The sequence below is a fragment of the Ceratotherium simum genome, chromosome 25 (assembly GCF_057802395.1).
Source record: "Ceratotherium simum simum isolate JZ-2026a chromosome 25, ASM5780239v1, whole genome shotgun sequence".
NCBI lineage: Eukaryota > Metazoa > Chordata > Mammalia > Perissodactyla > Rhinocerotidae > Ceratotherium > Ceratotherium simum.
The window spans coordinates 17,892,448-17,918,856 of record NC_141924.1 but is presented as its reverse complement, the minus strand read 5'-3'; the positions used below and the strand labels follow the sequence as shown (position 1 = coordinate 17,918,856).

The 26,409-nt window shown below is 41.5% G+C and overlaps 1 protein-coding gene across 3 annotated transcripts in view; it reads left to right on the top strand.

The window, feature by feature from the left end:
- The window catches only part of TCP11L2 (t-complex 11 like 2), a 39,257-nt gene extending 14,033 nt beyond the window's left edge, over positions 1-25,224 (top strand). For all 3 annotated transcript variants that reach the window (XM_087449001.1, XM_087449000.1, XM_087448999.1), the window contains 7 exons: positions 1,218-1,338; positions 2,680-2,900; positions 4,789-4,925; positions 14,815-15,002; positions 15,212-15,393; positions 18,191-18,363; positions 22,817-25,224. In XM_087449001.1, coding sequence (XP_087305127.1) covers positions 1,218-1,338; positions 2,680-2,900; positions 4,789-4,925; positions 14,815-15,002; positions 15,212-15,393; positions 18,191-18,363; positions 22,817-23,061 — 1,267 coding nt within the window. In that variant the 3' untranslated portion in view covers positions 23,062-25,224. The remainder of the gene's footprint in view (positions 1-1,217; positions 1,339-2,679; positions 2,901-4,788; positions 4,926-14,814; positions 15,003-15,211; positions 15,394-18,190; positions 18,364-22,816) is intronic.
- The last annotated feature ends 1,185 nt before the right edge of the window (positions 25,225-26,409 follow it).

The following is a 26,409-nucleotide window of genomic DNA, read 5'->3' as shown; positions in this document are numbered from 1 at the left end:
ATTTAAATTTAAACTCTGACGTCCCTGAGGGAGCTATCAAGTTGTTTTAGCTCGTTCCTGGTTGGTCTGTTCAAGCCAAGTACATGAGGCTTGTAAAGTCAAGAGCAGAAGTCCCTCCCAGCAATGTTTGCCTTTCTCATTGTTCTGTACTTGCTCAAGACAGTCTCAAACATTGGAAATGCCATTGATGTTGCATAAATCTAGTCAGGCAGCTAGAACGAGTTTTAACATTTAAAGTTGCTGGGTTGAATATAGTATTTGCATTTATAGAAACAGTTTTGGCTCACACTCCTCAGAAAGCTAATTTTCATTTCTCATAGCATTATTGTATATTTAGCTATTTGTACTTTAAAAAGAAAAATTTGGAGATATGCTTCACTATCAAATTATTAATTCATTCGCTATGCATTCATTGAGCACTCACTGTATGCCAGGTGCTGTGCTAGGTCCATTGGCAGGTACCTAGAAGAAGAAGTTGTGGCCTCTGCCTGAGAGAGATGGAGAGCCCTGTAGAGGGTAGAGGCTCGTAAGTAATTGTAGTGCCGGGAATTACGTGCTTTTCTGAAAGCTGTTGCAGAATGGTATAGGAGTTCAGTAGGGATGTGTATTTCAATGTGCACCTATTTTAGGGCATTGACATATTGGATGAAGCAAGGTGGCCGCCTATTCTACTGTGAGCTCTTCCTAGTAAAGCTCGGATTTCAGCAATTTGCTCTGGCTAACTTTAAATGGGACATCTAAGCTGAAGTTGGCAGGCATTCAAATTCATGTCTCCTTGGGGCCAATCTATTCTGTTCCATGCCATGAAACTTCAGCTGTTGAGGAAAGAGCAACTTAGCCGTCTCATCCCAAAAATCTAGAACAAGTCTAAAGATCTATGTAGAAGAGTAGCGAGGTAAATTATGGTATCTCCTTAGGACAGAATTTTGTGAACTTATTGAAAGCTATAGGAAGGAAGCATTTAAAAAGTCGAGGGGAAACACTTAGGACAGAATATTAAATGAAACAAATATATAATATTGTGCATACTGGGAACTCTTAACTATGTGAAAACAATGCATTGAACAAGGAAAATATGTCAAAAGATTAATGGGATTATGAGCAATTTTTATTCTCTATTTTTCTGCATTTCCTAAGATTTCTACAATGAGCGTATTTCTTTTAAAATCACAAAAAATAATGCCTATTTTGAAAACCAATCCATTTTGTTCCTATAGCTTGGCAGGTCGAGTGAAGCACATTGTCCACCAGGCCTTCTGGGACGTCTTAGAATCAGAACTGAATGCTGAGCCTCCCGAGTATGAACACGCCATCAAACTGTTTGAAGAAATCAGAGAGGCAAGTTGATGTTGTCTGTATTAATTAGTAATTTTTTTCCCTGAAGACTGTTTTCATGTCTTCCAAAAAGTATTGGAGACTCTTTTTGAAAAACTGAATAAGTTCTGTCACTAGAAGGGTTTTTCCCTGCACCTCCTGGGGTGGGGTGGAGGCTGGGAAAACAGAATAGTGGAGGGAACGAAGGCAGTGCTGAGCGCACAGAGTGCTGGTTATAGCGGTTAAGAGCACCGACTCTGGGAGCCGGCCCCGTGGCTTAGCGGTTAAGTGCGCGCGCTCTGCTACTGGTGGCCTGGGTTCAGATCCTGGGCACGCACTGACGCACCGCTTCTCCAGCCATGCTGAGGCAGTGTCCCACATACAGCGACTAGAAGGCTGTGCAACTATGACACAACTATCTACTGGGGCTTTGGGGAAAAAAAGGAGGAGGATTGGCCATAGATGTTAGCTCAGAGGCGGTCTTCCTCAGCAAAAAGAGGAGGATTAGCATGAATGTTAGCTCAGGGCTGATCTTCCTCACAAAAAAAAAAACAAAAAACACAGACTCTAGAGTTAGATAGACCTGGCTAGGGATAGGCTCTCTCTCCTTACTTCTCAGTGTCCTGAGTACTTACAGGGTAGTTGTGAGAATTAAATGAGATGATAGTTACAGTTTAGCTAACATTTACAAGACACTTGCTCTGTGCCAAGCATTAGATTATTCATTTATCCTTACCCTAACACTGTGAGGTAGTTACTTCTGTTAATATACATAAAGAAGCTGAGTTCCCTCGCTCGCCCAGGGTCACAGAGCTTTGAGGGTTGGAGAAGGGTTTGAACTGAGGTACTCTTGCTTGGAGCCTGTGCTCCTAACCACATGGTGTGTGTATAAGTACAGTGTCTGTTGAGTAGTGAGTACTCTGTATAGGTTGCGTATATAATATGTAATAAATATTTTGTATGTAAAATATACCTATGGAGCCCATGGGGTGTTTCTATTTGCTCTTCTTTAAATGGGTTCTTTTGGAGCCATGATCTGCAACTTGTTCTTTCTTTGCACGATTTATCTGTAAACTTTTTGAAGTTCTTTCAGTAATATTGCTTCCTTGCCATTTGTTTTCATTCTGATAGTGTTAGTAACTTCCCGTGGGGTGGCCTTTGATTCAGAAGATACAGCCTTCTTTTTAGAGTCGAGACGCTGGAGTGCTCCTCTGATCCACCACCCAGTCAATGTCAACTTCTGTGGCATCCAGAACATGAAAATATGGACAGGGAGCTTGGTCATCTAGATAGTGAAATAAAAAATGACAAACTTTATTCATGTAACAATGCTGTTAATCTTTCTTTCCTTCTTTCCCTGTGTAGATTCTTCTCTCGTTTCTGAGTCCTGGTGGCAACCGGCTTCGCAACCAGATCTGTGAAGTTTTGGACACAGACCTCATTAGGCAGCAGGCTGAGCACAGTGCTGTGGACATCCAGGGCCTGGCCAACTATGTCATCAGTACAATGGCAAAGCTGTGTGCTCCTGTGCGAGATGATGACATCAGAGAGCTAAAGGCCACAGGCAACATCGTGGAGGTGCTGAGGTTAGCGCTTATGCTGCTTGCGTTTTCTTAGCGTACATTTGAGTTGATTCAAAAGGGAAGTGTGGGAATTGAGGAACACAGAATAACTGGTCTCCCAAAGGAATCCTTGACCCTAGGGAAAAAACAAATAAGCAAGGAGCAAGTCAGTCATTTACTGTGTACGTACAGTTTTCAGATAGAATGACCTAACGAGGTTGTTAGTTGGCATGTGCTGGGCCCGAGGGATGCAGTGATGAGGAAAACAGATACGCTCCCTGACCCAGGAAGTTTACAGTCTAATGGGGAGACAGACCTTGGACAAGAAATTACAGCTGTGACAAGTGCTATGGAAGGGGAGGTAGAGGGGATTAATAGAGCCTCCAGCAGGGGGACCTAATCTAGTCAAAGATTTAGGAAGCCTTCCTTATTAGTTAGGGTAATGCTAGCTGCTATGACACATAAACCCTGAATTCTCAGTGATTTAACCAATAAAATTTGTTTCTTGCTCATGTCACAGTCCGAGTCAGGGGTTCTTGGTCTGGCAGCCTTCCACACGTGATTCAGGGACTCAGGCTCCTTCTCTCCTTGGTTCACGCTCGCCCGGAGTCCTTGGAGTCCTTTACATTAGCTCGTGAATGGGAAAGAGATCAGAGGGAAGGCGTACCAGTGTTTAACCACGGCCCACAAGCGACACGTTCCATTGATTATAACTAGTCCCACAGTCCCACCTGGATTGAAGGGGGCCTGGGAAGTGTGGTTGCTGTCTGGAAACACATTTCCCAACCATAAATCCGCATGGTGGAAAGGGAGCATGGACCTTTGGTGGTCGGCTAGCCATCTCTGCTGCAGCTTCCCTGAGAAAGTGAGGTTTACATTAAAATAGTGAGAATCTCGTCTGGCTGCGTAGACAATAACTTCTTTGGGATCCCAGAGGAAAGAGGAGTCTACAGTACTTTTTACCACTGAGGGGAACTTTTCTCCCTTTTTTTGAGAATATGGCCACATTGAGAATTAAGTTTTACGTAATAGTATTGGAAAGATAGAAGGAAACTGGTTTGCTTTTAGTGGGTAACTTTATGACCTTTGATAACTGCTCAAAGTCATACTTTTCCCCATCTGTAAAATGGGCTGCATGTAGCCTTAGAGTTGTGCTCAGCTCTGGCAAGTTGTGATTCTTCAGTTGCAGAATCCTTGCTTTGAGTGATCTTTTTACCCGTGTGTGATATCAAATCTGTGCTCTTCCTCTTCGTCATATATTGACCGCCTACTGGGTGCGTGTTTTACATTCTTTATCTCATTGAGTCTTCACAGCATCCCTCCGAGGTTGATCTTGTCCTTTTCTTTCACAGACGAGGAAGCTAGGCTCAGAGAGACTAAGTAACTTGTGCCTGGCCACAGAGCTGGTCAGTTGCAGAGCTGCATTTGAGCACAAGGCTGCCCAACTCTAAAACTAAGTATTTTTCTCCTGCACCTCGCTGTCCTGTCCTTTCTTCTCTTTCTTTTTTTTTCTCATTCCCTTAGGAATACAAACCATATACACTATGTTCAGACTCCTTAAAATTTCAGAGACTTTCAAATGAAAATTCCTTCTTGAATCTTTTCTGTCTCATTGTTAAGACTCATTGTTTATACTTCCTAGCGTCTTTCTATCAGTTTATGTCTAGATGTCATGGATCAGCTGGAGGGATTACATTTGCTAAAGCAAATACTCTTGAGATCTGTGGAAGAATACATTTGGAGTGCACATGTAATGCCTTCTATGAAAAGCAACCTTGCCAATGGCAATTGGAATTTCAAGACCGTTTTGGGGATGTTTGTGTTTTCCAGCCTGTAAAATAGATAATAGTTCATGAATTTCAGCTTGATTTCTTGATCACCTGTCTAACTATTTTAACTCTAAAATTTTTAGACAAATATTTCATGTCCTGGACCTCATGAAAATGGACATGGTCAATTTTACAATTAGGAGTCTAAGACCACATCTTCAACGCCAGTTGGTGGATTATGAGAGAACCAAGTTCCAAGAAATTTTAGAAGAAACTCCAAGTAAGTACAATATAATGTGGATATATGTTGAAATTGGGTGAAAATATGATATTTTTATTTTTGACATCTTAAGTAGTGTCACTGAAGAATTTTGGCTTTTCTGTTAAACATTTTTTTAACTTCTGAAATTGACATCACAGACTTATAACTGTTTACATGTCCCAGGAACTGTGCTAAGCACTATTCATTTCTTAATGCATTAAAAAAAGGTTTATAGAGCACCTGCTGTGTCCCAGACACTGCTTGGGTGCTGTGAATACTGCAGTGAACAAAACAGAATAAAGTTGTGTCCCCAAGGACCTGACATTCTTATAGGCATGACAAATAAATAAACATATGTTGTCAGATGTATCATTAAGTGCTATGAAGAAAGGTAGGATAAAGGGACAGAGAGTCAAGGGGCAGGAGTGAGGGCGGAGGGTGTTTTTTCAGGTAGACTGGGAAGGCCTCTCTAAGAAGTAACATTTGAGCAGAGTTTGCAAAGGAATGAGGAAGGGGCATGTGAAGATGTGAGGGAAGAACATGCCAGGCAGAGGGAGCTGCAAGTACAAAGGCCCTGAAGCAGAAACTTGCTTGCGAAGTTGGACAAACACAAGGCAGACAGTGTGGCTGGAGTAAAGTAGGCAAGGAGAGAGTGGTTGGAGATGAGGCCGAGAAGTAGACAAAGGCAGGTCATATAGAGCCTTGTTAGAAAATGAAGGGAATTGAGATTTCATTCCAACTGTGATGGGAAGTCATTGGAGAGTTTTGAGCAGGGGAGAAACATCTGATTTTCATTTTTAAAGAATACTCTGGCTCCTATGGGAGCAAAGAGGGAAGCATGGGCACCAATGAGGTGGTATTGCAATTGTTCAGGCAAGAAATAATGGTGGTTTGGTCCAGGTGGTAGTGCTGGAAATAGTAAAAGGTCGGATTCTGGATGTGTTTTGAAAGTATAACAACAAGATTTGCTGTAAGTTGAATGAAGGAAAAGGGAGGAATTGAAGATGACTCTAAGGTTTTTGCCTGAGCAACTGGGTGAATAGTGATGCCTTTTAGTGAGATGGGGGAGACTAGGGGAAAGAAGGTTGACAGGTGGTGTGGAGTCAAGAATTCAGTTTAGATGTATGAACTTTGAGATCTTGTTTGACACCAACATGGAGATGTCAGGTAGGCATTTAGGTATAGGAGACTCGAGTTCAGGGAAGTGGTGGGAACTGGGGATACACATTTAGGAATCATCAGTATATTTATAGTAGATAAAGCCATGGAACTAAGTAATAGCTAACATGTATAAAGGGGTTACCACATTCTAAGCACTTTACCTGTATTAACTAATTTAATCTTGACAACAACTTTAGGAAATTACTGCCCATTTTATGGATGAGGAAACTGAGGCACAGAGAGGTTAAATCACTTGCCTCCATAAGACAACTTGTAAGTGATGGAGCTGGGACTCACCCAGGCAGCCTGACTCCACGGCCCATGCTCTTCTCCACAATCTTACACTGGATGAGATTACCTAGAGAGAGAGTGCAGATACTGAGTGGGCCTGACAGAGACTCTAGAGCATCTAGAGCTTGAGGAGAGGAGAAGGATCCAGGAATGGAGGCTGAGAGAGTAGCCAGAGAGGTGAAGAAAGCCAGGAGAGGGTGGTGTCCTGTGACACAAGTGAAGAGAGTGTTTGGAGAAGGAAGACATATGTTCAGCTCTGACAAGTGCTGCTACGTGCTCAAGAAAGATGAAGGCCAAGTCTTGACCATTGGATATGACTGCATGAGGACCCTTGATAGCCTTGATGGGAGTAGTGTCAGTGGTCTGGTGGGCATTAAAACTGGACTGGAAGCGGGGAGGACAAGAAAGAATGGGAGTAGAGGAAGTATTACCTCATTGAATCCTCACAGTTACTCAGTGAGGTAGGTACTGTTAGACCCTTCGTTTCACAGGTGAGGAAACTGAAATGCCAGATGTTGCACAGCTGGCAAGGGGCTGGCTAACTGGTTCCCCCATTGGCAGATACTTGACACCAGCCTCTGGGCTTTAACCACAGTCTAAAGCTCAGGTGATCCATCCACCTCACCCTACTCCTCATGGACTGAGCCTTTCTGTCAGGATAGTCAACGTGATAGTCTTAGGTAGACAAAGCCAAATGGGTGCCACTTTTAAAGGGGCTCTGGCAGGCTAGAGCGGGTCCGAGGAAGAGAGTATGGGTCATGGAGGGTCACATGAGGAACAGTTGATGAAGCTGGGCACATTCTGCTTGGTAACAAGGAGACTCAGGTGGGCCACGAGCACTGCCCTCCCTGTTGGTAGCGATTCAGGGACTTTGGTTAAGCTCTGTAGAGCAGACTAGGATCCATGGGACGAAAGTAGCAGACAGCCAGGTTTGACCTTTGTAGGAGCTGGAACTGATTTAACTTTGGAATGAGCCTCTCTGTTACTAATAGTAAGCAGTGCTAGCTAACATTTTGTTTGAGCACTTATGTGCCAAGTCCTTACTGTGTGCCAAATACTTTACATTTATTAGGCAATCAAGCCTCACATTAGCCCTGTGAGGCTGGTACTGTTATCACCTACTGTTTATAAACAAAGAAATGGAGGTTAAGGTACTTATTCTAGGAGACTGCTAGTAAGTGGTAAAGCCTGGATAACCCAGATATGTCTCTTCCCCAAAGCATGTGCATTCAACCTCTATGCGCCACGGCCTCTCTTCAACAAGATAGCAACTGTCTTTGTGGGATTTGCAGAAGGATTAGATGCGGAATGATTAGATGACTTTTAGGATCCTTCCACCACAAAAATTCTATGACTTCAGGGCTATATTGTTTTAGCTCCAAAGGGAGGGAGGGATTAAGGGAAATAGAACCCTACACAGAACCTGAATTATAGTAACTGTATTCTTAGCAGCATTTTCCTGAGACTTATTTGTTGGTTTCATCTGTGTGCCTGTGTATGTGTCTTTATACATGTGTGCTGATGTCGCCATGTCTTGAATCAAGACCGCTTGAGCAAACTCCTTAATTTAGGGTTGAATTACACTTTTGTTCATCTCAAATGATTTGTTTCTCTCCTTAAAATCTGGGCTTAGTGACCTGTAACTCATTTGCACCTTTCACATTGACTTGGATATTTTCAGAGATTTAAGAATAGACTAAATCCAGCTGTGCATATAGGTCATTATTGCCCAGCTCTAAATATGTTCCCAGAGATATCAAGAGTCCAGGAAGCAGAGTGTACGTCAGCTGTAATTATATACTCAAGTCACTCTGCCAAAAGTCGGCCACTGTGCCCTAATATCAAAATAAGAGCCTAACAGTATTGCACAGAAGGACAGAAGTGCTGGATTTTTGTGTGTACATGATTTTTATAAAATAATTATTGGAAAATTAATACAGAGAAGTACTCTAGATTTCTGAATTGACTCCAAAAAAGATTATATTTTACCGACAGAGAAATTTTATGTAATTGCCTTATTTAAAATACACCCAGGAAAGCCTTATGCAATGATTGAATGTACTAAGCATCAACAAAGTAACCACATTAGATCCAACAACTAAATTACCTGTGGAAAGAGTAACAGATTACCCTTGGGGGGCCAGACCACAAGTAATTTTTAAGATACTCAGAAAGAAAAGGTTTTATTTATTTAGATAATATCTTATATCTGATAAAATGTTCCCATGAACTTCATTTCATGTGATTCTTTCAGAAATCCTATGGGACATAAATATTTTTCCAAAATACATCAGACTGCATTGTGATTTTCTTTGCCTGGCACACGAGGCATTCAGGAAATATTTATGGAACATTTTAAAGACGAGCAAACTGATGCTCAGCAATGACCTGCCCGAAGACAGAGTCACACAGCTAGTAGGTAGTGGAGCTAGGACTGGTGGCCAGGTTCCCCACAGCCAAGCCAAAATTAAATCAAGCTGCTGCTTTGGCTACTTTCTTTGGATTTTTCAGTTTTATGTTATATCAGCTGGGTTATAGTGCAAGCATCAGAGACTAACTCTGGCTGATTTAGCAAAAAAGGAAGTGAATGGAGGGATGGGGGCAGTTCACAGAAAAGCTTAAGTACCTGAGCCTGACCAAAGCCAGAAACCAGGAGAGCGTCGGGAATCTGGGCAGGAAGAAACAAGGGATGTTTTTTTTGTTTGTTTTTTCTTTTTGTAAGGAAGTTTGGCTCTGAGCCAACATCTGTTGCCAATGCTCCTCCTTTTTTTTTTTTTTTTTTTTGCTGAGGAAGATTAGCACTGAGCTAACATCCATGCCCATCTTCCTCTATTTTTATATGTGGGACACCGCCACACATGGCTTGAGGAGCGGTGTGTAGGTCCACACCCAGGATTTGAACCCATGAATCCCGGGCCACCAAAGTGGATCATGTGAACCCAACCACAATGCCACTGGTCCGGCTGCATCAGGATGTTTAATGTTCACTTCAAAATGGGCCGTCCTTGAATGTTGTAGTCACCATTCATAGTCCCAGGAAAGAGTCTGATGGGCGTATGACTCAGCTAGGCCAACCTCTGCTCAGGGAGGTTGCCTGGTCAGGGGGCCTCTTAATTGATATTCACAAAAGAAAGCATGGAATGAGGGAAAAGGATTTCTCAGAGAAAATCAGTGCCAAAAGATGGGGAGGTGAGGTGTTGGGGCCGTCCCGGTGGTATAGTGGTTAATTTCACACACTCTGCTTTGGCGGCCCAGGGTTCACAGGTTTGAATCCCGGGTGCAGACCAACACACCACTCATCAAGACATGCTGTGGTAGCATCCCACATACAAAATAGAGGAAGATGGGCACAGATGTTAGCTCAGAGCCAATCTTCCTCAGCAAAAAGAGGAAGACTGGGAACAGATGTTAGCTCAGGGCCAATCTCCCTCACCAAAAAAAAAAACAGATGTCATGGATAAGGGAATGACACTCTCCTAACTGAAAATGGGGGTACTTGGTCTGAATATTTTCCAGAGTATTGAATATGGCGGCCATCTAAAGCTTTGTACAACATCAGGGGTTCTCATTCATGTATTCTGCACCATTCTCCTAGTTTATGTGAATGGTGCCTGCTCGGTATTTTACAGGCCAAGAGCTAGCCTGGCCATCCCCCAAATCCAGGATGTAGAGTCACTGCCTCTTTAGGGGTCACTCAGATTTCATGCTTAAGTACCATATTAGAAGTCAGCAGAGATGGGAATTGTATTCCTTGATGAATCCATATGGAGATACCCTCAGGCATTCATCTCAGACAGCGCAAATACATATAAAAACAGAGATGAATCTCAAAAACCTTAAGTTGAATGAAAGTCTTTCATACTAAACTGGCAGATTTTATAGGACATTCCCCTGACTGAACTCTTTGTAGCACTAAATTGCACAGTCAATGGCTTTTACAAAATGTAAATATTTACATGTGTGTTTAGTGTTGATAAAGCTTTGTGTGACTTCAACCTGAGTTTACTAGGTTTTTGTCTTAGATTCAGTGACTTAGTTGGCCAACTCATAAACCATATCTTCTTTTTTGAACTTGGTTCAAGTATGCTATACAAACAATAAAATGTGCCCACTTTAGGTGTATACTTCTGTGAGTTTTGGCAAAAGAATATGCCCATGTAACCACCCCCACAAACGATATAAGCATTTCTGTCACCCCAAAAAGAATCCTCATGCCCCTTGCAGTCAACCTCCCCCCATCGAGGTAAACACTGATATAATTTTTATCACTGTAGGTTATATTTGCCTCTTTTACAACTTCATATTAAAAGGAATCATACTCTGTGTTCACTTTTCTGTCTAACTTCTTTCATTCAACTTAAGGTTTTTGAGATTCATCCGTGTTGTTATATGTATCAATAGTTTGTATTACTGAGAAGTATCCTCTTATATGATTTTACCACACTTTGTTTATCCATTGACCTGTTGGTGGACATTTGCGTTGTTTCTGGTTTTAGGCTACTATGAATAAAGCTGCTGTGAACATTTGTGTACCAGTCTTAGTGTGTGCATGTGTTTTCGTTTCTCTTGAGTAAACGCCTAAGAGTGGAATGGCTGGGTCATATGGTAAAAACATGGTTAACTTTAAAGAAATTGCCAATTATTTTCCAAAGTAGTTGGGTGATTTTATCCTCACCATTGGTGTATGAGAGTTCCAATTGCTTTACATTTTCATCAGCACTAAGTATTATCAGTCTTTTTAATTTTATCTTTTATAAAGGGTGTAAAAGTAGTATCTGATTGTGGTTTTAATGTATTTCCCTGATGACTGATGATGTTTAGCATCTTTTCATATGCTAAATAGCCACTTATTTATCTTCTTATGTGAAGTGTCTATTCAAATCTTTTGCCCACTTTTAAATTGGGTTGTTTTATTATTGAATTGAAGAGCACTTTATATATTCTGGAAACAAGTCCTTTGTCAGATTTATGTGCTGTGAAAATTTCTCCCCATCTGTGGCTTGCTCTTTTCATTTTCTTAACACTATCCTTTGAAGAGGAGAAGGTTTTAATTTTGATGAAGTCTAAATAATCAAATTTTTCTTTTATAGTTTGTACATTTAGTGAACTGTCTACAAAATCTTTGCATACCCCAAGGTCTTGAAGAATTTTTGAATGTTTTCTTCTTCTCTCTATTGTGTGTATGTGTGTGTGTGTGTGTACACACACACACACACACATACACAATCATGTTGCCTATAAATAAAGACAGTTTTACTTCCTTTTTTTTAATCTGTGTGCCTTTTATTTATTTATTTTTCTTGCCTTATTGCACTGACTAGGCCTTCCAGTCAAACGATGAATAGAAGTCATGGGAGAGGGCATCCTTGCCTTTCTAGGGGAAGAATGTGCATTGTTTGGCCATTAAGTATGATGTTATCTGTGGCTTCTTATAGATGTCCCTTTTTGGCTTGAGGAAGTTTTCTTCTATTTCTAGTTTGCTGAGAATTTTTATCTAAATAGGACACGTGTTAAATTTGCTCACATGCTTTTTCTGCATCTGCTGAAGTGACCATGTTTTTTTCCTTCCTTATTGTGTTAATGTGGTGACTTACAGTGATTGATTTTTTTTCTCATGTTGAACCCACCTTGCAGTCCTGAGATGTTCATCTCACTCCTCGGTCCTGGTGTATTATCTTTACCTTATGGCCTTGCTAATGCTTTCTTAAGGGTTTTTGCATCTGTATTTATGAAAGATATCATCACTCTATAATTTTCTTTTCATGTAATACCCTTGCCTGATTTTGGTATCACGGCAAAACTGGCCTCATAAAATGAATTGGGAAGTATTCCCTCCTCTGCTTTCTGAAAGAGTTTACAAAAAACACCTTGTGTCTTTCAGTTTGATTTGCACGCATTGTGTACATTTGTAAACATTTTACTGGATAACAGTGGGAAAGGACAGATAGCTGCAGGCATACAGGACCGAACCAATTTGTCAGTCTGAAGGAGACTATTTGAGCTGATCCTTAACCCCACGGTTACCTCTAGAGGTGGTGAATTAAATTGGAAACATACCAGGTTTCTCATGCCAGATATAGAGAACAGAGGCTTTCTGAGCACCTACTATGTGACAAGCACCACTGGAAAAACATGTGATTAGTTTCCAAAGCAAATGGGTCTGGCAAGACAAAACCAAACATTTCACACACCTATCAAGGTGTGCTGTGAGCTAAGTCAAGGGAAAGAGAAATAAACAATAAAGGTCATAGATTGGACTCTCAGTGAACTCACTAGTGAGATGAAAATGAGACTAAGGCACATGAAATGTTTAATGACAATTTTTTTAAAATAGAGAAGCCGTTTTTCAGTTGAGCTGTTTAAGAGAAATGACAGCCAGATCAAAAATTCAGAGGTGGGGGGCGAGCCCCGTGGCATGGTGGTTGAGTTTGGCACACTCGCTTCGGTGGCCTGGGTTCACAGATTTGGATCCCGGGTGCAGACCTACACCACTTGTGAGCCATGCTGTGGCAGCATCCCATGTACAAAATAGGGGAAGATTGGCAACGGATGTTAGCTCAGGGCAAATCTTCAAGAAAAAATAAATTCAAAGGTGGGGCTGTTCCAAGAAGGGAAAGATAAGGATGGGTCCATACTACCAAGAAAGGCTTCCCACAGGAAGGGAGATTTGGCCGCTAAGGACTGGCAGGATTTGGGTTTAGAGAACCAGAGCGAGTTTCACGGGGGTGAGGCCAAGCCTCCCTGGTGGGAAATCAGGAGCATGTATTGAGCATGAAGTCGGGTGTGGCAGTCTTGGGCCTTCACTGCTCATTGGAAATTCTTAGATAAATGCACCTGTAAAGCCATTGCCTATTCTTGGGTTTGTCTCTCCTAGTAGACCAGGAGCTGCTTGAGTGCTGGGACTATGTTTACTCACCTAAGAATCCCCAGGACTGGGTGCAGTACTTGGTGTAGGATGGGTAGGTGCTCAGTTATCATTGAATAAACGAGTGAATGGAGAGGCTCTCATTACTGTCCACATGACAAACCAAGGGTACAAGTGCCTCATGGGGTTGACTTTGCTTTTGGAGCCACATAGAGCAGTGAGTGTACTAGCTTGTGGGAGTGAAATCTCAGCAGATCCCATAGAGAAAAGTTGATCTTTCGCTCTAAACTCGTGCTCTTTCTGCTTTACCAGTCATACTGAGTTCTCTGCATATTAGGATCACCCGGGGTGTTTCAACACAGATGCCTGAGCCCCATCTCAGACTGATTAAATCAGAATCTCCAGGAGTTGTGCCCAAGATCGTTTTTTTCCTTTTAAAGCTCCCCAGGTGATTCTAAAATCAGCCAGGATTGGGAACAACTATGCTACACTGTTGCTTTTGTTTGATAACCAAATAGGCTGTTAAATGTGTCAGCTGTAAATGATTAAGCTGGCAGTATAAATGCTTATTACTGCCACATTGTAATTATATCCATGATGATTTCCACTCCCCCTCTCTCTGTTGGATATCTTTTAAATAAAAGACTGCCAGTCTTTTACATCTTTATAAACAGAACTAGAAAAACCAAGAACAGCATTTGCTAACTGAGGAGAAACAAAGTTGTGGATCTGGGGATGGTGTTGCTTTAGTGTGGCAAACAGAACTACTCATAAATTACCCCTGTTCAAGTGTGGGGTCAGAGGAACAATTTCAGGGTGACTATACTTTATCTTGCTCTCTGGCTCTTTTTTAACCACCTGCACCTGTGTTCAGTCTGAATTTTTTTAGCAAGTGCCACCTTATAAATTCTACCCAATATATAATTTTATAAGAAATGTGGTATAAAAAGCAGTTTGTTTCTAGTGGGAAACCTTAGTATTGGGTCTAAAGCACCATAAAGTGTGCCCACCAGCGGGCATGTGCATTTTGATAAAGACAGTTCTAATCAGACGGAGGGGTCCAGGACTCAAAAATGTTTAATAATCAATGCCTTTAGTCTAAATATCTTCTCTGCACAAAACTCAAGGTTGTGTGTGAGCTGGCATGTGTACCCATCCGGGGCCATCTAAGTCTTCCCCGTAGTTCTTTAATGGACCAGCAATACAGATTTGCTTGTAGCATCCAGAACGTACCATATTCTCTCACTTTTCCAGGTCTTTGTATTGGCTGTTCTCCTGGCCTGGAGTGACAGCCCTTTCCTCTGTCTGCCTTGTGTCTTCAAGTGTCACTTGTGGAACTCTTCCTCTTAGACTCTGCCCTGGACAACCTCTGCTCCCCTCGCTCCCACTGTGCCTTCTACTATTCAGTGTATCCTGCTGTAATTGTTAGTTTACAGGTCCGTCTCCCCATCTGGACTATAACCTCCTTGGGGGGGCAGGGGGCTGTCTTTTCATTCCTCCTCAGCACCTGACATAGCATCTGTCATGTAGAATGCACAAATGAAGGGGTCCATTAGCTGTAGGACAAATATGTGGCCTTTTCACTTGTAGGTGCTCTTGATCAAACTACAGAATGGATCAAAGAATCTGTAGATGAAGAATTACTTTCTCTTTCTGAGACTGCTTTAACTCCTGGGGCCGAAAACAGCTCCAAGCCAAGCCTGAGCCCTACACTGGTGCTAAATAACAGTTATTTGAAACTGTTACAGTGGGATTATCAGAAAAAAGAATTACCTGAGGTGAGTGATTTTTTTCTTCCCTCAAGTTTTCCACTATTTTAATTCTTAAGTTCTAACTGTGAATCAGCTGGTCTGTCTGCATTGCATGTGGTTTAGTGACCTCACTGAAATCAGATAAAAGTGGGAGTTTGGATGTAACATTGCTTATTTTACATTTTCATGGTATTGAGCTTCCCTTTCTATTTTTACATTTTAAATAAATATGCTAGACACTCATGACAGATGGAGCACGTCTTCAGGAACTGACAGAAAAGCTGAATCAATTGAAAATTATTGCCTGCCTATCCCTAATTACCAACAACATGGTGGGTGCTATTACAGAAGGCCTCCCTGAGCTTGCAAACAGGTTTAAAAGGATTTCAGCTGTTCTCCTTGAAGGCATGAGCAAAGAGTAAGTTCCAAGTGTTTTTGTCTGCTCCCTCTTATACGTGTTTCAGAGAACGTGAATAACCTTGGGCATCTGGATGTGATATTCAGGACTGTGATTTAGAGAAGCTTATCTTACACCTTTTTCTAGAATTTCTTTTAATATCTCTGAAGGCTTAGACGTCCTTTCATAGGAAGAGAGAGGTCTTTTCCATGACAAGTGCCAGGGTGAGTGTAGTATTTCCACTTAGGGTGGGTATGTGTAAAAGCTCTTCTTTGACAGAGCTGTGGAAAAAACAAACAAAACCCAGAAATCCACCAAGCTCAGTGTTTAGAATGCCCTGTCAAAGAGGCTTTCCAGATTAAGTTGTTCTGACATCACCATTTTTCTGTAGTGAAATGTTCACCAACTTTACTGAACCAGCCTACTGTGAAGCCTTTAGAAGTGGTCACATCTCTATCCCTTCAAAGATGTTATACAAGTCCAGTAAAGGTTTTGTTTTTTCAAAATTCATTCGCAGTATCATACCTCCATTGAATACTAGAATCCCATTTAGATTTTGCATTTAGATCATCCTGTTGGGAATCCTGTCCAAGTCAAAAGATTCCTAATCTTAGTCAATGACCAGAGTTTTCCATGGTCTTATATGAGTCAGCTCCTCCTGCTGGTTCCCCTTTCAGGTGTTTTCAGGGGCTCGTACTCTTTGTTCCTCTCTTTGAAGGGAGATGCACCTATCCTTCCATACTCCTGCCCTTTGCCCAGAGAGCACATAAATTCATTGATAAAACCCTAGAATACTAAGAGCCAAAAGGAGCCCGAGCGGTTACAGAATCCAAAGTTCATTTTGAGCTGAAATCTCGGAGAGAGAATAGGATTTGCCTTGGGCTGCACAGCAAGACAAGGGCAAACTGAGGCCTGAGCCCTGGTCCGACTGACTCAAGTGCTCCTGATTCTGGTGCTAACCTGCCAGGCTCATTTACTTCACACTCAGGACCCAAGACCTATAATGAAAAGAAACCTTCTCTGGTTTTGCAATTGGTCTAACCTTAATGTTTTCCCACACTAGGTAACCATTACTTTCCAGAAACTTCTCTTAGCCATTAGTGAACCCCCAATGCTGCTTAAATATTATTATAAAGCATATAGCAAAGTGGTTACTAAGAGGCCAGGCTTTCGGGTCAGGCCAGGATTTAAATCCCAGCTCTGCTATTGACTTATTACGTACCCTTGAACAAGTTCCTGAATCACCCTGAGCCTCACTGCCTCTCTTGCAAAAAGGGAATAATAATTGTACCTGCCTCAGAGTTGCGAGAACTCAAGATAATTCATGTGAAACACTTAGTACAGGTGTCTGGGACATAGTAAGTGCTCGATAAATGTTAGGTTTTAATAACTATGTAGTTGTTATATCACCCTCTTGATAGTTGTTCTGCCTGTTTGGTTGTATTATTGTTTTGTTTAATCCCCCCCAACCTGCTTTGGGAAATGAATATAGTTAATTCTCAATTATCTTCATTGCGGATGGGGTAATAACATTCATAACATTAAAAAGCAGATGGTTCCAAATTGTCAGGAGACCCAGGTGTCATTTGTATTTGTTTTGATGATGTATCTTGAAAACTAGCAAGAGTTTTGGCTTCTTTATTGTGAATAGGAGGCCATGGTTTACGCTAAAATTAGTTTCTCCCTTAGCCTGAGAACTCACTGATTAAAAGCAAGAGGAAGCTAGGGCAGCAGCTTTTGTTTTTGGTAGTGGGTAAAAGTCAAGAGATAAAAATTTTGTTATCAATTATCTACCTTTGGGTCGTAGAACTCCAAAGGCAGGTCCAATGTGGATTTATAACAAATTCCAGTCAAGGCAGAACACCAAGGACTTATTTCTTATTGTTGTTAATGATGATGATAATGATAAACAGTTTTTCTCTTCTTCTTCTCGTTAAGCATTTGCTACATGCCTGACAATCTGCCGAGAGCTAATATAGTCACATAGCAAATTTAGTGGTGGAGTCAGGATTTGAACCCAGATCTGCCTGTCACCACATCTTATGCTCTAACCACTGCATTACACTGCCTCCTATCATTGGGCCTGTGTCTCATCCTTTAATTCCCATTTTGAGCAGAGCTATCTAATGACCTTTCTGGATAGTGAGATGCAATTTTCAATCATGATTCCCCAATAGTGTGGACCCAACAAATGCACTTTCTAATTACCTCTTTTTCTTTACCTATTAAATAACCCACTGCTAATTACTCTTTACAATTTTCTGGACTCTATATATTTGGATTATTGATCAGTTACCTGAAAGTAGCAATGAGAATGAGCTTCTTATCTTTATGGTGTTGACCTCTGAGTATCTTCATTTCTTGTTTTTGATTGGTGTTATAGATTTCCTGCTCAGGCATGGATAAAGGAATTGATTCTACCTCATTTTCCAAGCTAAAAAAAAAAAAAAAATCTATGAATGAATCCAGTCAGACTAAAGGGTTTATTTTCAGGAGTAAATAGGTATTTTCTTTCATTTTCTGATAGCCCTGCATGAAAATGGTTTTCAGACTTGTTTTCAGGGACCACATTTTTCTGCCTATGCTTTCCTATTTAAACACTGCCTACAGAATTGAGTGGTTTTAAGCATTGAAAAAATCTGCTACATGTAAGGGTTGGTGGTTGGGAGGAGTTACTGTTTTCTAAGTACATTCTAATAGAGGTAATTATTGTCTGCATAGGAGAAATTAGTAGATATTTGAAATAAGTTGGTATATTAAAAACAAAAACTGATGAACAACAACTATCCCTGATGAGATTTTGTTTCATGTTTTGTAGGACCTTTAACTTGAAGGAAGTCCTGAATTCTATTGGTGTTCAGACTTGTGTTGAAGTTAACAAGACCCTGATGGAGAGAGGTTTACCCACTTTAAATGCTGAGATTCAAGCTAATCTCATAGGTCAATTTTCAAGCATTGAAGACGAGGACAATCCTGTCTGCTCTTTGATTGGTGGGTCCTCATGTTTTCATTGGTTTCTCCTTCAATTCTCCTTCAATTTGCTTTAACTCGCTGATTTTGACTAAAGTTAAGTGCCAGTCAAATTTTAGTCTTAAGCAGATAACCTGCTTCTTTTGGAGAATAAATATTGAAAATATGAAGAAAGTGTTAATATTTTCAGAGGTTTGGGACTCACTACTTGTGTGTGTAGTGGAGTAGGGGGGTGCTTCAGGGCCTTCTATCCTACTATCAAGCCAATAGATTTTTATGAGGAAGATAACATAATGCTGCTGGTAATCCTAGATCAGTACAACGATCCAAACCAGATGGCAGTGTGTTCACAGAAGGTAGATATCGGTTCTGCTGTGAGCTAGCTTAAGCGAGCTGAGGGCCCCTTTCCTGGTCAGGCTTCAAGAGACAAAGGGTAAAAAGGCTCTGGAACTGGGAGGCAAGTGGGTGGGCTTTTTTTGTACTTGACTGCTAAGGAAGTGAATGTCTTAGTGTCAAGTTGTGTTGATGAATTGGGAGATGGAGAATGTATCAGTTAGGACTTTTTCTGTTACCTGTGACAGAGAATCTAAACTTCTAAACTAGCTCAAGCACAAAGGAAATGTATTTTCTTCTATAAGTGAAAAGACCAGAGATAGGGCTGGCTGCAGGTACAGCTTAATCGGAGCTCGGAGCATCACTGGCACTAGTTTCCCTGCCTCCATCCCTCAGCACTGCCTTCCTTGAGCTGGCTGTCTTCACAGATAGTCTCTTCCCATCATAGCAAGGTGGCTTCAGCTCTAGCCCACGTCTTTCCATGTTTAAATCAGGTGAATAACAAGGAGTCAGCTTCCCTGTTAGCTCAGATGACCCCAGAATTGAGTCTCATTGGCTCCAGTTGGCTGACTGTAGGTCGTGTCCCATTCTTGAGTCAGTCATGGTGGCTGGAGAGGAAGAACCTGGGCCCGAGACATGTGTTCAGTTCCTGGAGCCAGGGTGAGTCACCTTTACCTGTAATGCCTGGTCTGAGAGTAGGGAAGAGATAATTCCCCCAAACAAAATCAGGGTGCTGTGGTCATAAGAAGGGGGAGAGGGTGATGTGGGGCACAAAGCAAGTGTGTACTATAGAGGGTGAGGAATAAAGACGAAGGAGGAAAAGAGTGTAGAATTAGAATATACTAACATTCTGGGACTAATCTGCAAGTTTCCAAAGTACAACTTTGACTTCACTAAGAATACAGATACTTGCTGTTATTTGTTTGAGGCTCTCAAAATAGTTTCTCTCATCCTTATCCCTGGGTGCCTGGAATGCTGGACATCTAGGCCACACAGGCTGCTTAATAGCTCAAGGCTTCCACCCCTCCCCCAGAAAAGAGCAGTGCTGGTGTGCAGCACTGTGGGCTGCTGAGAGGTGACAGCTGATAACAGGAACAAGCACAGCATAACCACAGCTGCCTGTGGCTGAGCTCTTCCCTGCGTACCCTTCACTGCTGACATGCGTCTGTCCTCACAGCCTCTGGTCTCCAGCTGAACGGCTAATACCTGGGAGGTTGTGGTCCTCGGAGGAAGAGGGGCATACGGCGATCTCTGCCACATCCTGCTAGGCCCCCACTGGTGTGCAGGCCTCATGAGGGTAGGGTGCAGGTTTGTTTGCTGCTATATTCCCGTACCATGCTAGGCCTATAGATGACACTGAATAAATATTTGTGGAAGGGGTGAACGCCTCGGAGACTTGGAGTGGTTAAGGAACTCTCAACCCGAGGTCACATAACCAGCCAGCTACTGAGTCGGGGTTCTTCCCCAGCCTGTCTGACTCCAGAGCTCATGTTCTTAACTGCTCTGGTTGGCATTGTGGTCAGAGCTGGACCCTGCTGCTTGTTGGCAGGGTGGCTGGAGAATCCAGTGTCCTCTGTGCCCTTGCTCTAGATAAGGGAAGTACCTGCAATGTCAGAAGGGAGAGGGAAGCTGGGAGCTGGGAGATGCCCCCACCACGAGGTGGCCTCTTAAAATCCGGTAAAGCAACTTTTTTCCACCCAGCTCTCCCCAGTCCAACGTTCCTGTTCTTTTACAAATTGAGAGCACTTTTTAACCTCATTCAAAGTGTTGTTGCCTAGCAACTCGAATGACTCACTTGAGCGTCTCTCCTTGGATTCTGGAAGCCAAGGGCACGCCTTTGGCGGGGACTCAGTGTGGCTGTTCCTGAGTGGACAAACGCTTCTGTCACTTTAGTCTTGGCGTAAAAACTGACTGTCTGCAGAGGAGACAGAACCACTTGTAAGCATAATAACAATTTTGAAAGAGTTTCATTCTTTAAATAATTTTGCAGGAAAGTGTTTGGACCATATCTGTAATGAAAATAGACCTGGGCTCCTGAGAGTCAGGCAACCAGTCTAACAGGAAATTTAGTAGACAACTGACTCTTAATTTTCTGCCTGCAGAGGAGTTAGAATAAATTAAGCAGTTAGAGGGATCCCTGGAACATAATAAGGACTCAACCAACCTTAGCTATGGAAGATAATTAGAAAAGTTTTCTTTCAAACCAGTTTTTTCAAACGTGTGCCAAAACCAGGTAGAAATTATTTATAGATTACCTGCTTTGTAGATTATTTGCATGGTTATAGCCATGTACATTTTTAAAAGGTAATTTTCAATTGTATAAGATACATACAGGAATAATGTCTTCCTGTTGACAAATTACAGATAAGGCCCCAGTCATCTTTCACTGCCTTCTCCAGCCCTGTTCCTGCCTGACTCCCGTTGGTCTCAGTTTGCTGTTGATCTTTCGAGACCTTTTCATTCTATTCACACTTCAATTCAGTCAGCATTTGTGATGTGTCTGCCACATGCCAGGCTGGGCATATAAAGATAAAAAAGACATGGCCCTCACCCTCAGAGAGCCCATCTCTAAGAAGGGAGAGAGAGACACATTCTCAAGTCACAGTAATATGGCGTGATAGTCAAACAGATGTTAGGGAAAGCCTTGGAAAGGAGGTACTACTTTAGGCTTGGTATTGAAGGATGCTTTCAAGTCTGGGCAGAGATGAGGTGAGATGGAAGGGCATTCTAGTAAGAGGAAACAGTCTGGCTAAGACATGGACATGGGACTTTGGAAACTTTGAGTTCTAGGATTGATCTGCCTGGAACGTGTGACTTTTGGGAGAAGTGTTTGGAGATAAGAGTTTCATTAATGTCGTATTTGTCCGTATTTGGTGGAGTGTATTCTCCTTAGCAAACTTTCTTATTTGTGAGGTTTCTGTTTCCAAAGCCAAAGAAAGTCCGTGGAGCAGCATGGGCTGTGGCAGGCCTGGTTTGTCTGGTACTATTTGTCCAATACTGTTGCAGCCTGATTTATTATGTATTTGCCTGCTTTTGTGAAGTGGTCTGAAACACAGATACATTGAAGCAGTGAAGCAGGAAGGCTGGAGAAGGTGGCAAACTGGAGTGCCAGTTGGGGTGGCCCTTCCTCAGTGCCTCCAGATTGTTGGCCATGTGTAGGGTGACCGTATAATTTATTGTCCAAACCAGGAAGCTTTTGAGAGTGCTCTTTTTAATTATGCCAGGACAACAGGTGTAAACTTCGACTCTCCTGGGAAAACCTGGATGTGTGGTCACCCTTGCCATATGATAATTTCGGCTCCCGAGTTTCCAGATCTCTATGTAGATTTTTCAAAAGGAACTAGAAATTTGGATTTTTACATGAAACTTTCTGATTTTAAATGGTTTCTATTTTTTAAAAACACTATGTGGGCAAAACTGGCAGTGCCATTTTACACACTCAGCTTTAGTGTACATAACTAAAATGATGGACATTAAGTATTGAGTTTTTGTAAAAGATTCTCTGCCCTACCCCAAAAGTACTCTATATTTTTTATTAGTTAGCTAGTGCTGCGTAACAAGTCACTCTCAAACATCATAGCTTAAAAAAAAAAAACAAGCATTAGTATTGCTCACAAGTCTTTGGGGCAACTGGGTAGTTCTTTTGGTCTTGCTGGACTCATGCAAGCATTTGTGGTCAGCTGTGGCTTGGGTAGGTAGCTCTGCTGATCTTGGCTCGACTTTCTCAAGTGTTTGGGAGTACAGGTTGGTCTAAGATGGCCTCAGATAGAACAGCTGAGCTTCTGTCAATGTGGCCTCTCATCAAGCCCAGGCTTGTTCACATGGTGTTGGTAGCTGGAGAGAGCAGATGCAAACCATGCCTCTTGAGACCTCAGCATGGAACTAGCATACCAACATTTCTGCCACATTCTCTATTGGCCAAAGAAAGTCATAAGGCCAGCTCCAATTCAAGACGTGAGGAAACAGACTCCAGCCTTTGATGGGAAGAGCTGCAAAGCTCCCTGGTAAAGGGCTTGGATACAGAGAGGGTGAAGAGTTAGGAATATTATTGCAATCCACCCACCATAATTAGTATTCTCATTTTTTAAAAAATTATGTGCTTTAATAATGGGACAGGTAAAGATATCTTATTTTTCCCTAGATAAACGAATCCAACTATACATGAAAAGCCTACTCTGTCTTACAAGCCCTCAAAAATGCATGCCTCCCATGCCAGGAGGCCTTGCAGTCATTCAGCAGGAGCTAGAAGTACTAGGCTCTCAATATGCAAACATTGTGAATCTCAACAAGCAAGTGTATGGACCATTTTATGCAAATATACTTCGAAAGCTGCTCTTCAGTGAGGAAGCCATGGGGAAAGCGGACACTTCATCTTCTACTAACTAAAGAGCAACTGACGTTGGATAAGAGATGGAAATCCAGCACTTCGGTACCCAGTCTGTTTCCATCGATGGCATTACAGGTGCGGCACATCCTCAGTCCTTTCCGTGGTGCAGTGTTAGCCTGAATCTGTGTAACCCAGTAATATTAGCATTGCAGAAGACATGCACATCATATAGACCCTGTTCATGCGTCATTTTCAAGTTCAGAAGAGACTTTTTAATGAACAGAAAGCAATTTGTAATTAATTATATTACCTATATAATACTTTTAAATGTTTTCTTAAGCATTTATATCTGACTTATTCATTCGACCCGTAAGGAGTTGTATTTCCTCACTTGTCACTATCAAATCTAATGATTTTTAATTTTGGTACAACTTCTTAAAGGGTTGAAAGTTGTGAGAATAACCAAGGGGATTGATGTTCTGAATAAGGGATGTGAAGTAAGCATAATTGTATTTGAAATATACAATTAAATTTTATTAATGTGTAATAGAAACTTACACAGTAAGTCCTCAGATTCCACAGTTGTACCAAATCACATTTTACAATACCACTTGTCAGTATTTGTTTAGAATTTAAATTTATTACCTACATTTTAAAGCTATAGACAAATTTTGGATAAAACCTCCCCCTTATTCATTTAGTGAAAATAGAAACAAATCCCTTCTAAAATTTTATTCTAGAGGTTGGTTTCTTCTTGTAACTTATCCTGCTGTCTGAGAGAAACAATTTTTGCACAAATCTCCTAGTGAATGTCCTTGCATTTCTCAGGCCATTGGTAAGGTTTATATAAGATTTTAATATTTTTACATAAGGCAGGAATGGTTTGAATTGGTTTACTTGTAAGAAGAAGGGAAGTTTTCTTAATAAAACGAGATCCCCATTCTCAGTGACGTTCACAACTGAAAAAGAAATAGTTGAACTCTGGACTTTTTAACCATCTAGCTTGCTAGCAAATGCCTCCTGTGCTGATTAAATTCTTACCCCACTATGACCAAGATGCTCTTCTAAGTATCATCATCTTTTGACATTCTTGAGCACTAAATCAGACTTTGCCAAGCTGGCACTAGTCGTCGTTGAGATTTTAGAGAATCTGCTTGTCCTGGAATTACATACTTCTTTTGCAGTGTTAAGGGAAGCACTACAGTTTGGGTGGACTCAGTCTAGAAAGTGCTTTATTTGCATAAAACACATTTCTGGCTGTTTTGTTTTCTAAGGACTCGTTGAACCTTAGTAGTTTGGTGGGGAAGAATGGGCAGGAAGTAAAAAGGGGTATTCCTTTCTTCCTCACCTCCTTTTCCTCACCACAACCTCCACTGTGATGCATACTTAATTATTTGATAAAGTTCTAGGACATGATTGTGTGAATAAATTATCTCCAACCTTTACATTTTGGAGGGATCTGCGAAAATCTGAGGAAATTTTGAAAGTCAGGTTTTTTTCTCACAATGACCAATACATAAATCAGCCGTTCTGCCCATTTAAGCAGCTGTGTGTGAGTGGAATTTTACTGAAGAGCACATCATTGGTCTTACCCATTTTTTTTCCTCTTCCTATATTTCCATTCTGCCCATGTTTTTCCTACGCTTAGAAACCATAAGGTGCTAAAGATTTTTGTTTTCATTTTCTCTTAAGTTGAAGTAGTTTTCAACTGTGTTCACTTCGGGGCATGGGTGGCAGGTGGGGTCTGACACAGAAAAGTAATATGGAGAGTGATTTTTTGTCGCTTGCTGAGGTGAACTATATATTTACCAGGAAAGCCAGGCGGTGTACTTGTTTATTATTAGATTGGAATCCAGCTGGTATTCTTATATACTTGATTATCCTCCAGTTGCCAGCAGGAAAACAATGTGCAAACATTTTTTTAAATGCATTTAAAACGAAGGGCATTCTGTTTCCTTTTTTTTTTAAGTGGCAAAGTAAATCTCAATGTCTCAAGTCTGGATTTAGGCAACTACCTTTATTAGGATTTTTAAATCATATCCTTTAGCATCTTGTCTATTTGGTTTTTACTTAAATGTTTACTTCTACTTTTGAGGTTTTCTTAACATGGTCTTGTTTTATAACGTCAATTTTATTAAACAGCATACACACATTTTCATTCTTCTACTGCTAAAACATGTATTGTGTGCACTAAATTTTAAAACATTAAAAATTATTTCAAGATAACCAATGTCTGTCTCTTTTTCTTTTTTTTAATTTTTTTTATTGAGGTAACATTGGTTTATAACATTATATAAATTTCAGCTGTATGTCGTTATATTTTGATTTCTGTGAGACTACATCATGTTCACAGAGATTAGATTGGTGGTTACCAGAAGGGAAGTGGGAGAGGGAGGAGGGAGAAAGGGGTGATAGGGCACATGTGTATGATGACAGATGGCAATTTGTCCTTGGATGGTGAACATGGTGTAGTCTTTGTCTTCTAAACCACCTTTGGGTAGCTCAGGGGTGGAATATTGAACAGTCTTGATAGTGTTGTTCTAGAATGGTTCCTATGGTGATTGTCAGAGCCTTACAGACATTAGGTCATGTTCATTCATTCATTCAGTCAGTCAGTCAACAAACACCTAGTGAGCCATCTACCACGTGCCCAGAAGTATCCTAGGTGTTGTCATACGTAGATGACTAGACAGACGCTGTTGTCAAGAAGTTTATAATCTAGTAAGAAGGACAAACTTGTGAACAACTACAGGAAAGTGTAATAAGGGCATAAAATAGGTACACATGGTGCTGGAGGAAAAATCATCAAAACTCTGTTTCATGGAAATCATTCTCCAGCTACAACAGGAAGGATAGGCAGGAACTTGCCACGAGGCCAAGAAAGGGAAAGGGCCCACAGACCATGTGCATGGGGAGCACAGTGTGGTGAGAAAGGGTGAGCCCAGGGGCCAGCATGCGGTCGAAGAGTGAAAGTGAGGAGAGGTAACAAGAAAGGTCCAGAGGGTCTGGGCTGTCATGCTAAAATGTGTGGGTTTTGTCCTGAAAGAGATAAAGAATCGTTGAATCTTTTGAAACAGAAGATGGTAACGGACAAATTATGTTTTGGAAAGATCGCCCTGGCAAAGAACACTTGCCCTTGGTGTTGGAAGACTCCTCTGTGTTGTGTACATCTGCACACACACACTCAAGCAGGAACACGGTACAAGCAGTAGAAATGGACTCTAACTGCAGCAGAAAAGGAGTTTTTTGGACAGTATTAATACCTCACAGAATCTACTTAATCTGAGGCATCTGGCTTGGAAAATGGGCGGGAACCAAGGCAAGGCGAGCTGCAGGACTCCAGCCAAGCTGGATTCAGTGCTGTGGCTTCAGAGGTCGGTTTCTCAACTGTCCTGGCCCCTTTGCAT